Here is a 14422-nt window from a genome sequence, read left to right as displayed (position 1 = left end):
ACCCCTCCATGTGCAGTCCTTGGTTGGTGGTTGAGACCCTGGGAGCTCTGAGGTTACTAGTTAGTTCAGCAAACAAATTTAATTGTTACTTGTATCTGCAGTTCATATAAAACATTTGTCATTTTTATCACATGATTTAGTTGCAAATTATAAGATACCTTGGTATTTCACATATTCAAATAATGTTGGAAACTTCCTGTGTCTGTCAGAGTTCTTGCTTCACCTTGGTATACTATTATTTTGATGATACTAGCTGATACTGGAATGCTCTAAACATCTAGGTTTTATTACTAAACACTTCTAAGTTAGACAAAGCAAATTTGAGGCATTGCAACTGTTTAGATGATGAATAATTCTTCTTTAAAAGTTACATAAACTCTAAATATAAAGGCATCATCGATCTCTTCTATTATTTTATATTTCTCTGTAGATTTTTTCTAATTACATCAATAATTGTGAGTATGTAAATTTTCTGTCACTTTCTAGGATAATCCAGTACTACATATTGCTAGTCAACTGTCTTCTACCTTTCAATCATTATAATTTATTTCCATGGTATAATAGAACTTAATGATAGTCTTGTCTTTCAACTCATGGCACAGAACCAATCTTTTGTTATCAAATATATAGCTTTATAATCCTACAATTTGTTTTTAGACAATATCTTTTTAATTTATTTTAGCTTTGTGCAGAACTCAGCTTTTGTTATAAAACACATTCGATTTTTATTTGCAGACCCATAAACAAAGAAATTTAAGAATTCAGTTGCATAGTAAGTTATTTTTTAAAAACCACAAATACTCAGTGGTGAATCTGTAGGACTAGCGGGAAAACAGTGTTGTGATGCAATAACTCAGTAAAACTTAAACTGAAGGCAAGAAAGAAATATAGATTTAAAAAAAGTTCAGACAGCTAATGTCAGATAGTATCAGCAGACCTAAGATTAATATCATTGTATTCTCGGAATACAGCGACACACGGCGTTCTGAAGTCAGAGACATTTCTTCACAGACTAGGAAAAGATATACCTGGTATAGAAAACAGGGATAGGATCAGAGAAGAGCCAGCTGGAGAAGAAGTTCCTTTAGTCCGTGTGTGACCAGACAAAGGTCTCGGGTGTACCTACAAACTCCATAAACATGAAGCATACCCAACATGCCTCAGCAAACACTCTGAGACATGAACTATGATAGCATTAAAATTCGCATGGTCAATCCACTGGTTCACCTATCCCATAACCCTCTCTAACCCCAAATATATGAAAGGTTGAAGCTGAACTTCCATGGGACCACCATCCACAGAGACTAAGAACACAAGAACATTTCTGATCTGAATATGGTTATTATCTTATTGGTTGTTTAATGGATATATGAATATGTGAAGACATCAAATGTACCTTTTAAATATATGCCTTTTGGTGCATATAAATTATGCCTCAATAAGTTGAGAAAGAGCTGTTTTATAATTTTATGCTGGCAACTCTTTAGGAAATGAAAGTATATGAAGTTGTTGCTGGAAATATTAATGAGTGGCAATATCCCGTGCTACGCCCAGCTACTCCCTGCCCATGGTCTCGCCACCTCTAGGCTGATATATATATAAAGAACTCAAGAAGTGAAACTCCAGAGAACCAAATAACCCTATTAAAAATAGGGTACAGAGTTAAACAGAGAATTCTCAACTGAGGAATCTCAAATGGCTGAGAAGCACTTAGCCCTTAGTCATTCAGCATCCTTAGTCATTAGGGAAATGCAAATCAAAATGACCCTGAGATCCACCTCACATCAATAAGAATGGCTAAGATCTAAAATGCAGGTAACAGCAGATGCTGGTGAGGATGTGGAGAAAAAGGAACACTCCTCCATTGCTGGTGGGACTACAAGCTGATAAAACCATTTTGGAAATCAATCCGGCAGTTCCTCAGGAAATTGAAAACAGTTCACTTTTCTATTTTTATCTTTATACCCACTCATTCTAGCCAGGCTATATTTAGCTGACACCACCAGAATTGTGCTAATGAGGTACAAAGGGAACCACTATCTGTGCTGTCTCCCTGCCCTGCTGGAAATGGTCCAGGGATGAGATTGTCACCAAGACCCTGACTGTGCTAGGCTCATTTGAAAGCTTTGCTGGGGGGCAGGGGGAAGGGGCGGCTACAAAGTCAATGCAAAGAAGGCTGGCTCATTACACAGATGACCAAAGCAGACATCAGTCCCTGTAGACTGTTATTCAGTCTTTTCTTCCTTACATAGTCTGCTCAACAGGGCTGTTAATGGTACTGTCACTGGGTCCTTTTAAATCAACTGAGGAGAGCTAGAATGTGGTTAATAGTACCATATGATCTAGCCTTTTAATTAATAAACTATGCTTTCTGTCCCGTCGCTTTGCCATGGTTACTCACCTGGATATAATGTAGAAGAAAATTACTCAGTGCTGCATTGGTGCGGATCTTGCAAGTTGGTCACAATGCAAAATTTACCAAGTTTTTAACTTTCTTAGCAAATACATACTGAAATCAAATAATCTATCATTTTTTACAGATTGTTTTTGGGGGACTGGCCTCAATTGTACAGATGCGTAAAAGGCCTTTGACAAAGTTTAACTTCCCATCATAATACAAACCCTAGATAAATCAGAAATATCAGAAGCACACTTCAGTATAATGTGTCTTAATACATGGCAAGCCTATAGCCAAATGACTATAAATAGGGATAAACTGACATTGCTTCACTTAAAATCAGGAATGGGACAAGGGTCTCTATAATTTAATATAGTGCTTGAAATCATAAAAATTGTTCAGTAAAAATAAATAAAAGATATATACTTAGAAAAGGAATAAATCAAACCACATCCATCTGCAGGTGATCTGTTTCCATACTTAAAAGATTCTAAAGATAGCATGAAAAAATTCTTGAATGGGAGAAATACTTTCAGCATACAACAGGACACTGAATCAATAAAATAATTAGAAGCTTTGTCTAAATATTCATAAAGAATGTATGGAAAAGGAAATCAGGAAAGCAAATCTATTCACAAGAGTTAAAAAAAAAAACCCTAGCTCACCAAGGTGTATAAGACTTCTAAAATGAAAACCTTGAAATACTGAAGGAAAAATGGACAAGATACTAGGAGATGAACAGACGTGCCCCTGTGCTCATGGCTGACTAGAATTACTGCTGTGAAGTGATCATGTCCCTTCAACTCATCTCCAGGTACAAACACTGGAACCACAGGGATACATATGACTTGGTGTGGAATAAATTTTATTTAATGTTCCCAAGAAAACTTTACAGGAATATGTGAATAAAATTATATTTCATAAATCAAAATATTTGTAAAAACTCTCTATTTTGATTCATCCAAATTGTATGCACACGTGAAGAAGTCCTCAAGTGTAAATGACTTGGGTACAAATGTATGAAATTATATGCTAGCAAACAGAAACATTCTACAGACACAAGATGGAAAAGAAGTAACACTGAGAGCTATTACTATTTTTAGTAACCCTGGACCTTTCTGGTCTATACCTTTGCCTTAAGAAATATTTAAATAGGTAGTTGCTTACAGATATAACGGTTTTTATTTTCACAGGAGTCACCAGAAACTATTTCTCTTGGACTATAAACAATGCAGTCCTCTCGCCTGATACTTGAGAACTCTGGAAATCTGTAATGAAGAAGAAAATGTTAACATATGTAAAACAGTAAGGATGTTTAAGGTTATTTTTATTAACTTGGAATATGTGAAGACACTTGAAGAAGATATATACTGAGTGGCTTGGGATTTTGTTTGGTCTTCTTTGGTTGTCTTTCAGCATCAACTTTCACAATTTTGAAGTACAATGCTACATGAAACTCAATTACTCCCTCACCGGCCCCTAGTGCTGAGACCACAGAATGGGATTCTAGGTGTGGTTTTGCTCTGTGTTTATTTGTGGGCTTTTCACCTCAATCAGAAATGGTTGAACTGTTAATTTTGTTTTTTGACATAGTCTCAGTACCCAGCCTTGACTGACCTGAAACTCACTACCTACACCTAGCCCGTCTCAAACTCAAAGAAATATGCCTGCCTCTGCCTATTTAGTGCTGGAATTAAAGGTATGTACCACCATGCCTGGTCAGAAATGGTTTTGATGATATGGTCTCCTATTTGGTTAAAAAGTATGAGTTGGGCAAAACAAACAAACAAACAAAACAAAAACAAAAAGAACCAAAGTAAAAGCCCAAGAAACACAAGCACACGCAGAAACATACACATTAGCATACACAGAAAGCTCATAAAAACAAAGTTGGAAAACATAATATCAGAAAGATTAAATAAAAAAGTACCACAACAAAGCATTAAAAAGCAAAACAAGACAAAACACTCTCCAAAAATACCACTTTTTTTACCAATCAACTACTGCTGGGCAAAATGGGGGCTGCCCTTAAGTGTGGTTTATATTTTTGAGGGGATGACAATCTGGGAGGAGTTAGGGGAAGGAAAGCTGATATCACATACTGTATAAAAGAAAATCTATTATATATACATACATACATGTACATGCATGTATATGTACATTTATGAGTTGACCTAATGTAGGGGAAAGAGCATAAACATAAACTTGGTCACAATGTAAGTCTCTAGATTTCATGTTCATGAATGAGACCAAGGACAACATTTATACAGGAAATAATTACTGAATATTTGAAGATAATAAAAAATTTGGATCCATCAAAACAACAAGAAATGGATATGCTGTGTTCTCTGGGCCAGCCTGTATCTGAGATCACTTAAGCATGCATAGACACATATGGGTACAGTAAGGAAAGACTAAAATTTTCTCATGGAATGTTATGGGTAAAGCAGTGAGTGCAGTTCCCTAGGGGTTTTATATATTCTCATTCTCCACACAAGATATTTGGATTTCTGAGTCCCTCTGTGAACTCACCTACAAGAATCTCAAATCATGAACCAAAATGCTTTAAGTCTATGTGTGAAATGATTCCAATTACATCAAGTTTTCAAGAACCATAGCTAGGATAAATTCACAAAGCATACCCCCAAAATCCTCAATAATCAGAAACTTACAAATCTTTTGAGGGAACTGTGCCATCCTCCCATAGCCAGGAATTTCTTTTTGCACTATAATGCATTCCAATCCAGAAAAAGGTTTGACTGGAGTTCATAAAACTCTACTTAGAAAGAACAAGTTAATCAAATTTGAATATGCTCTGAGATCAACATATTTAAAAGACATTCAGAATAAGATTCAGACTGGGTGCTCAGGTTGAAATCCTTCTGATTGTCTGATTTGGGAGTTATTATCACATGCCTTAAATTTTTCAGTTACTAGGCCATTTACTCATGTGGAAAAATACTACAAAATCTTGCTCCTTGAAAGATGAAAATTATCATAAAGATGATGAGACTTTCATTCTGTGTTACAGTTCCTTCCTGGGATGGCAGATAAAATGTGACCCCAGTGCCAACATCTTGTAGCCTCTTCAATCTGAGCAGGGCACAGACAACTTGAGAATGTTTTCATAAACCTGAGTTATTTCCAAGATGAGCCTGGTGGTACAGGGCTGTAATCCCTCCTAAACTTCATTTTAGGAGGCTGAGATGAGCTTGGTGGTACAGGGCTGTAATCCCTCCTAAATTTCAGCTTAGGAGGCTGAGATGAGCCTGGTGGTACAGGGCTGTAATCCCTCCTAAACTTCAGCTTAGGAGGCTGAAGCAGAGGTTCATTTTTGAAAAGAATGTTAAAGGAAATAAATGGTTATCTGCATCTGTCTCAAAGCACATAGTAAATTTAAAAAAAAAAAATTGTAGAGTGCCTATCTGCCATGCCTATGACACACACAATAACAATAATAATGATTTGAGTGATTTTATGATCATATCATCCATTACTGGTTTTGCATTACATTCCAGAAAAATTAAAAATTTTAAAAGGCCATATAACATATGCACAAGGTTGGTGTATTCTGCTTCAATAAATAATAATTGAAAGTTCCTCTTTTGGTCCTTTTGGCACTGTTAAAAATACTAGCCTACTAAATCTGGAAAAGTTGGGGGGTTGCACATTAGCTCTTAATCTATTAAACATTAACCCCTATAATATAAATCTTTAAAGACTTTTTTTGTGTGCTTTCTAGTGTATATTTCAAAGTACATCAAACTGAGGGCAATGAGCTCAGACAGAACCATCATTGTCTACCTGGTAATAAAGACTTACGTGAGAGTGGTCAGTTTAGTCAGGTAGACATGTTTGTAAATAAGAAAGAATGCTAAGAAACAATGAAGGACTTGCCAATTCATTTCTGGTTTGGGGCTGGAGAAGACTGGAATTCTGGGAAGCACAGAAATCTCTGCTTCCTTTCCAAGACTTTTCTTCTTTGGAAATAAAGTAACAGTTGCATTGATGCCCAATCCACTTTTCCAGGCAAGCACAGCATTCAGAAACTAAAAGACAAAACACATCCTTACAGATTTCAACTTCTTTGGTACTCCTTAACAGTCAAAGATTGTTTGTCCTCTATTCATTTCTTTTTCTACAAACATTCCTTCAAAATGTGTAATACACATCACATTTCGGTATTATTCATCTAAACACTTTGCCTCCTGGAGAAGGTATTCTAAAGATAGGTGCAGAATGACATCATTCGCAATCCTTTGTTATGTTTTGTGATAACTAGATGAGAAGATAAAAGAAATCCAGCCTACAGGAGAGAACAGGACAGGACCACAGCCAGAAGAACAACTTTGAGGATGTATCCACAGCTGAAGATGGCAGTAGAGTAATTAGAGGAAGGAGACTCCAGGGGAGGCTTTCCACCAGTTCCCTACATCATAGAAGGATATAGTGCTTTCAAATAGTTTTTATTTTCTTTTGAAAAAAATGAATATATATAAGCCAGTTTAGGGGTGACAGTATATCCTTAGCACCTCTCTTCCCCAATGATAAACATCATGACACATAGTAGGTACTCAAATCTTTATCACATAAGTGGCACTAAAGTTGAGATAAGATAAAAATTAACTGTATGATCCGAAAGCTATAAACTTGAGGAGTATTTGAAAAGTAATATTAAAATTGAGTTTGGGTCTATCCTTTATGAGTAAGGTCTATTCTTACAGAGTTGTCTACACTGTATTCTGAATCACAGAAGCCAAAGAAAAGGAAAGAATATGAAAGCATAGTTTGTTAGCAAATGCAAAATAATATTTGTCCTTAATGTGCATTGTCATTGAACTAATCATGAACAGTCATTAGGAAACATGTATGTACGACTTGAGACTAGGGTCTTCTCTTTTCACGAAAATTATGACAACTTTATGCTAGACTTTGGACCTGAGATTTTCCTCAAAGACCCATATGTAAGAAAATTTGCATCCAACTGGTGGTGAGGCAGTAACACCAACTACTAAGTATGGCATACAGTGGCTCTTTGCAGCGTGGTGGGGAGGCTCTTGTTGGAGAGTGGAAACTCCCCTCTGCATTTTCTCCTTCCTCTCCTTTGGTTTCTATCCATGGCACAAGTGCCTCTGCACCAACACATGCTTCCACCATGACAAATGTCTCTATTGAGCTGCAGGCGTGGCAGGCCCAGACGAAACAGACCAAAACTTCTAAAACTCTAAGGAAAACGTGAACCTCTGCTCTATGCAGTGTTTACATAAAGTATTTCTTAAGCTGCCTTCCGTTCAATGTAATTTTACTACAGAACAAAAAAAAAACAAATGGAACCATTGTACTCAGTGAAACCATGCTACTTTGCATGAAGAGTGAGCTACTCTGTTTTATCCTCTCTGAATCATGAAGTTTGTGAAAGGAAAATGGAACCTACCTTCCTGGAATTCTACAATGGGGCTTGGAGAAGGTGTTGATTGAATGTTCTGTATAGTAAATGCTATAAGAAATTATTATAGAGCTTAGATTGACATGTATTTGTGAAATAAAATATTACACATTAGAAAAATTAAATGTTTATTATTAAATTATTTCACCACAATGTTGATTTTTTTCCTATGGATTTGCTTAGAAACACTTACAATTTATCACCAAAACTCCCAAAGTAGCCATCAAGAAAAGGCATTTTATTCCAAAGATCACAGACATCAGCCTCCACCGAGTGATCCTAGAAACTATAGAAAAATACCAGACACATAGATTAATATCTAACAGATGAAAGTACAGACATAGAAGATGACATTCTAAAGAACAGAAACCAGTATGGATGAACCCGAAAGTTTCTCCTGTGGTGGCTCTCCAGTGAAACACTGGAGACCGAAAATGTCCCTTCAGAACACCACCCATTAGCAATCTTTGAAGTGGTGTAGCTTGTTCTTTGATGAGGTTATTCATACACACTTTCTGCCTCATTAGAGTCATTTACCACTGACTCTTTAAATCAGCAGTGAAACTTATCTCTATGTTAGAATAGATCCACAAGCAGTCAGGATGCTTGCTGGGCTTGCTTAATAATCATTTTTTCTCTCTCAAGAATGTCATGAATAAAAAATTCTCTATTAGAGAGATGATTAAATAAAAGGGTTAATCACAATGTTATTTTCTTAAGGTATACAGTTAATAAGTGCCCACTCAGAATCAAACAGAATACTGTTAAGACCTAGAGTCTGTAATTTTTCATATACCATCCTTGTCTGAATACCATCATGGAATGTATTCCCTCTGAATGCAGACCGTGTTTTGACTAGCAGCTTGTTAAAGTCTGCAAGAAAATAAAGAGGAACCTTCTAGACCTGATAAGTCTGGAGGTTGCATACCAAGTATAAATTGAGGATCTGGGTTCAGTTCACAGCACCTTGAATCATGACACAAAGCCAGCCTTTGAATTTCTGTTTTCTCAACATTATGTTAGGTCATATTCAAAATCACTTGCCTATTGGATAAGGTATTTCAATATGAGAATAATCTGTATTAGTAACACAATACTGTCAAAAATAGTTCTACTGCTAACAACAATACACAGTGTCAGTAAGCCCGAGAGATTCTGCAAGGCCGCAACACCGAAGGAAAACGTATAAAGTTGTGTGTCTTTAATATTTGACTGTCTTTACTCCCATGTTAAAAATATGGTATATGAGCTAATCAATTTCATTTTTATTTTATTCTGAATTTAACATGATGCCTAATAGACACCACTTCCTAACTTAGGAAAAGTTTAAAAAGTATTCACTTCATAAAATCATGTTCAAGTTCCAAAACACAGAACCAAGAAAACGATGAACACAGAAAGCATCAAAGCATGGAAAATCTAAAAGTATCTACTCCTGACATGTACTTTCTGTTTTATTTTTATAAAACCTGCCTTGAAGTCAGTTAATCCATGAGGCATCCTTCCTGGTTATTATTTTATCATTAGTATTGCATCTGCTGACAGGGGCACACGTACCTGCCATGAGAAGTGATGTCCCAAGGGTGGTGCAGAGATGTGTTTGTGCTTTTTAAAGAACGCTGTGGATCACAGAGCTGAGCAGGAAGCTACAGTAAGCATTAAAAGAGGAAGAAACATTGTGTCAACGTTGTGGTGATGCTATTGAATCATCTGCTGGTGGTACACGGATGCACAGTAGGAATGAGCACAATAAAGACCGCAGGCTTTGAACACGACCCAGGAGCCACTGCACACAGGAAATTCTCTCTCTTACTTTTGTTACAAAACACTACAGCAAAATAAGGTTGGAGGGAGATTGTTTGCAATGTGCATACATCAAAGTTGTCCCTAAAAGCAGTTTAGAAAACAGGGGCAAGGTGTATAAACCTTGGTAAATTCACTTAGTATCGTAAAATCCCACACAGAATTACCACTGTTATAATAACAAATACTTATTTACTTTGTCTTAAATTTTAAATCACATATGATCTGCCAAAATATGTGCCTTTGATGGCTTAATAAAGAAAATATGGAAATTGGATAGTTGGGAAACTGAGGCACGGTAGTGCTGATTTGTCTAAGGTTACTTAACCTTCATGCCCAGACTTTTACCAAAGCATACATGGAATTTATCTCAAACCAAGCACATCCTTATACTTGCACGCCTTGGGTTGACATTTCCCATCTTTAGTACAATTTGGTTGGAATGTCCATGTCTTGTTCTTTGTTTCTGATCCCTGATCACTGAACCTAATCATAGCTGGCAAAACCCAGAAAGAATGAAAGCAGTATTCAGTATTATTGTGTTTTCTCACTTTTCTTTCCTCCCCCATCTCTCTCCCTCTCCCCTCCCTCTCTTCCCACCTCTCTCTTGCCAGCACACTTTTAACCTTCCCTTTAATTCTTTCTAAACTACCAATTCTGAAAACCTTGGTGTTGCCACACATGGCAGTTATCAGTGCTGACTAATTATCACCAGGTTGGTCTTTATGGACATATATCAGGATTTGATACTGTTCAGCAATGTTGACATTGAGCCAAGAGAATGTAGGGTGTTGAGCATCTCATAACTCACAGAATACTCAGTGGAATATTAAGTTTCACTGTATCTGCTTCAGACATTAATGCATCTTTCCAATGTTCATCTCTTCCCTCTGCTTCCCCTGGTCTTATATCTACTGCCCTTTGAACAAAGAGAATTTGTTCAAAACAATTGGTGATTTTAATAACTACACCTTTGAAACGAGTGAAGATCTGAGAAAGGGAATTTAATACCCACTGAAGATGTGAGCAATGAAGTATTTTCTATATCTAGACATGTACACCTAAGACTGTAGAACAGCTTAGTAAGAAACGTTCCAAAGGAGATGTTTATTTTCGTTTCAGTGCTTGTAAAAGCTGTGCCTTCCCATCGTGCACCAGGCTGCAAAGCACACTCCATTATGGATGCTTCCTGAAAAGGAAGATGCTGGCTTACCATAAAGTCTCTTGTAATCTTGTAATGAAAACCCTCAGAAACTCTAGTAGTTTTTGCTTCTTAAATCCCTCACATATTACATATTTTAATTAGGCTATGTTAGTTCTCAAACTATATGGAGTGTCATTTCTTGCCAGGTGTGGTGGCACATACCTGTTATCCCAGTATGTGGAAGCAGAGGTGAGAGTTCAAAGCCTGTCTCAACTAATATATTTATAAACAAGTATGTTGAAATACAAAACACTAAGAAAGCTGAATAAATGTGTTTTGTTGATGACTAAGGCCATATCATTCTCAAAGAAATATAGATATATTTCAAAATATGTTACTATCTATTTTTATTAATCATAGATTTATCAAATCATACACTTTTTTCTGAACATTTCCCCTCTTGCTACCTACAAACCAAGAAACAAAGCATTTTTAGAATTCACTCTCCATTTATCGTTTAGTCACTTCCCTTTTCTTCTTTCTATATTTTAGAATTATCTATTGAATTCTAATTTTATAGTTTCATTTTCCTGTTTTTAAAAGACACATACCTGGAACAAAAACTATGCAGGCTTACTCCTGTCTACACACAAGTCATCCATAAACTCCTTCCTCTGTTTTACACCTGTGGTCAGTGGATCAGAAAGTCTGGGTGGCTTGAATGTCACAGATGTGAGTCCCACTTTTAGCCCTGGAGCTTCTGAATCAATCAGAACATAACTAACAGATAATAACAATCATCTCAAGGAGATGCTGATGTGTGCATAGATATACAAAACCACACATAGTATATACATATTTGAAATCATGACCATATAATGTATTTGCTTATATTATAGAAAATAATAATTACTAAGTAGTTTGTTAATCAGAATATGGTTTTATTATTGAAAGTCAGGATAAAATTTTACCAATGTTGACCAATTTTTGTGTGAATGATTTGGTTCAATGGAGGAGAATTTAAAACAATTTATGCCAATAGTGTTTGACTTACATGTCTCATTTTAGTACACATGTGCATGAATATGGATATATATATATACATACATACACATACTTGTACATGAATGTATGTATCTCTTAATGAAGTATTTTGGCATTCCACTATTTTACTGATAGAAACAATTTAGCCATAATGGTACCCATATGTAAAAAGAATCATACAAATGCACCCAGCAACAAGGAATTCCTCCTATCTCTGAACATTTTCCCTGGAGTTTAAGATTTTGAAATGATTTTAATTAAGCATCAAGTCATTCATCTCTGCCATCGACCATTTCAAAGAATTTACTAAGACTGTTCTTTCATGACCTTTCTCGGTACTTCTTTAAAGCCCTTTAGAAATGACCACCTAGTACCTGACATCCAGGCGAGGAAATATTTAGAGTAGAAATGCTTGCCATTCTAATCCGATACTAAGTTTGATTTGCCATCTGATATGCTGTGTACTAATTTTGCAGTTGTAGTTTAGGGGCTTGTTCCTGTCTTATTTTTTAACAAATGCAATAATATCATTTTACAGTTTCAATACTGTTTGCAGATTTCGTCACAGATATTAACCAGAGACATTACACGATAAACTATCACCTTTCTGTGTTCACGCTGAATTAAAGGTAGCAAGAATCCCACTTCTGAGGAACTAAACAGATAATTAAGAAAATAAAAGCAGCAGCCCACCTTGTTCAGTCAGAGTTTAGTACGCTGGAGGAGAAGTGATGTCATACGAGTGTGGGATGTTGAAGTTCCTTCCAAGGGCCGACCCTGTCTAGGTGACTATTTACCTAAGAGTGATTTCTTCACGGAAGTGTCCAGATTAATATGACATAATGATAACTTAGACAAAAATATTCACATTCTTCTTGGTTATTTAAGGTGTAAGGATGTTTATAAAGCCAAAGAAAAAAACAATATACAATTTTCTTAGTAATTTCAGTCCCAAATGTACACTTCTATTAAATTAGTCCGCCACAGAGGCCATCTAAGCAAAAGTGAGAGCTTCCTGAAAGAACTGTGTCTATTCACCTCTTGGGTAGCTGAAAATAGTTTAACTGTGGTGAGTTCGGTGTGTCTTTGGGTCCTCGTTCTGAAATCTCACAGCAAGGTTGACAGATTGGTCGGGTTTTGACATCCAAAGCTCAAGCACTTATATGGAGTGGCTATCAGTGCCTTAGCACTGAGTCTATCTCTGCCTTTCAGTAGATCATCTAGCTAGTTAACCAGGTCACTGCTAAGGAAAACTGGGCAGAAGGAATGGCAACTGAAGCATCCCTAACTAAGAACAAAAGGCACATCAGTAAACAGAGACTAAGAATCAGGTAGACCACCTAAGGAGCTCAGCAGGCATTGCAGCCTTAGGACACAACCTTTCATTTGGGGAGTGAGTGTCAATTTACACATTTCTTTATATTTAGACAGGGTCTCACTGTATCTCAGGCTTTCTTGGAGCTCACTATGAAGTCCAGGAGGTAATTCTCCTGTCCCAGTCTCCTAAGTGCTGAGACTACAGGTACCTGCTAGCAAGCCTGGTTCAGGACAATGGCCATTGATTACTGGCTACAATGAGTTTGAAAACCAACTCTTTAAAAGGATTTAATTTTATTATGTTTTAAACTAGATGCGGGGTATGATACTTGAAAGTAATTGTTTGTGAAAACTACAGGTATCAGATTCCCCTGGGGCTGGGATTACAGTCATTGGAAGCTGCCAGACTTGGAAGCTCTGGTCCTCTGGAAGCGCAGCAAGCACTCTTGGGTGCTGAGTTCCAAGCTCCAGGCTTGGAGGTGATCTCTTAAAGGACTTCTGTGGATTGTGATAGAAGCCCAGCCAATGTTTAGGTCTGGCTTAAGTCAATAGCTCAGTTCACCCCGTGAATATAAAAGGCAGGCCTGACATATGTCACTGTATAGCACTGAATACTTCCAACCACAGATGTACCATCACCTGAAACAAGAGTCCAAGCCTTGGTGCGACACTACATCCTAGGGGAAAAACAGAGGGTGCTTGACAGCAGGAAGGCTCTGCTATAAAAATAAAATGCTACTGCAAAAGTTATCGGAGTAGAGTGTTGATGTGACCAAGTAGCAGGCGACACAGTAGGGAAGAAGGAGGGGGACAGAAGTGAGCTTTGTAAGTGTGGCTGTGTTTGATCATTATCACTGTAACTGCAACACTGATGAGATTCTGGCCACGTGTGGCTACAGGAAGCATTTGAGCCCATAACAATATTTACCCTGTGAAAGGAAGATTAAAAAAAAAGTGTTGACCACAAAGATAACCCAATGAACATGAAACATTTAGTGGACTGTAAACATCAGTCACTGTTTTCCATGGGATCCTTTCACTGCCTTCTCCTACAGAACTCAGTGGTGAAATCACCTGTGGGCAGAGCTAATGAGCGGGCAAAGGCTGGAGAAAGATTTTGAAGAATCCCACGCACTGTTGTCGTTGAGTTTATCAATCAGTCACATGGCTATGCCACTCTGTCATAATTTAGTAAGGACACAACCTTAGATTAAGAACTTCTTTGCAAGTAGAATTTTTTTTTGTTTATTTTTTTAACACTTTACAGTAT

The 14422-nt window shown here is 36.9% G+C and overlaps 1 protein-coding gene across 2 annotated transcripts; it reads right to left on the bottom strand.

Annotated features, from left to right (window-relative positions):
- Positions 1 to 3246: 3246 nt before the first annotated feature.
- Positions 3247 to 12623, bottom strand: LOC116098356 (natural killer cells antigen CD94). Of its 2 annotated transcripts, XM_031380997.1 has the most exons (7): positions 12529 to 12623; positions 9402 to 9490; positions 8038 to 8130; positions 7833 to 7895; positions 6296 to 6447; positions 5071 to 5174; positions 3247 to 3666 (listed from the first exon to the last, which is right to left on the bottom strand). In XM_031380997.1, exons 2-7 carry the CDS (start codon positions 9406 to 9408, stop codon positions 3546 to 3548), a joined length of 540 nt encoding a protein of 179 aa, XP_031236857.1. In that variant the 5' UTR covers positions 9409 to 9490; positions 12529 to 12623; the 3' UTR covers positions 3247 to 3545. The 2 variants fall into 2 exon arrangements, with proteins under 2 accessions (XP_031236857.1, XP_031236858.1); XM_031380998.1 differs by lacking the exon at positions 7833 to 7895.
- Positions 12624 to 14422: the final 1799 nt, after the last annotated feature.

The sequence above is a fragment of the Mastomys coucha genome, unplaced genomic scaffold (genome assembly GCF_008632895.1).
Source record: "Mastomys coucha isolate ucsf_1 unplaced genomic scaffold, UCSF_Mcou_1 pScaffold20, whole genome shotgun sequence".
NCBI lineage: Eukaryota > Metazoa > Chordata > Mammalia > Rodentia > Muridae > Mastomys > Mastomys coucha.
Note: the sequence above shows the minus strand (reverse complement) of the source record. Positions and strands in the feature narration are given on the sequence as shown.

Excerpts from the sequence above, each read along its gene's own strand:
- LOC116098356 (XM_031380997.1), bottom strand. Across the intron at positions 5,175-6,295 it reads CCCAAACCAGAAATGAATTG|AGTTTTATGAACTCCAGTCA; the intron begins GCAAGTCCTTCA and ends CTTTCTAAGTAG. Across the intron at positions 3,667-5,070 it reads ACAGTTCCCTCAAAAGATTT|ATTTCCAGAGTTCTCAAGTA; the intron begins GTAAGTTTCTGA and ends TCTTCATTACAG.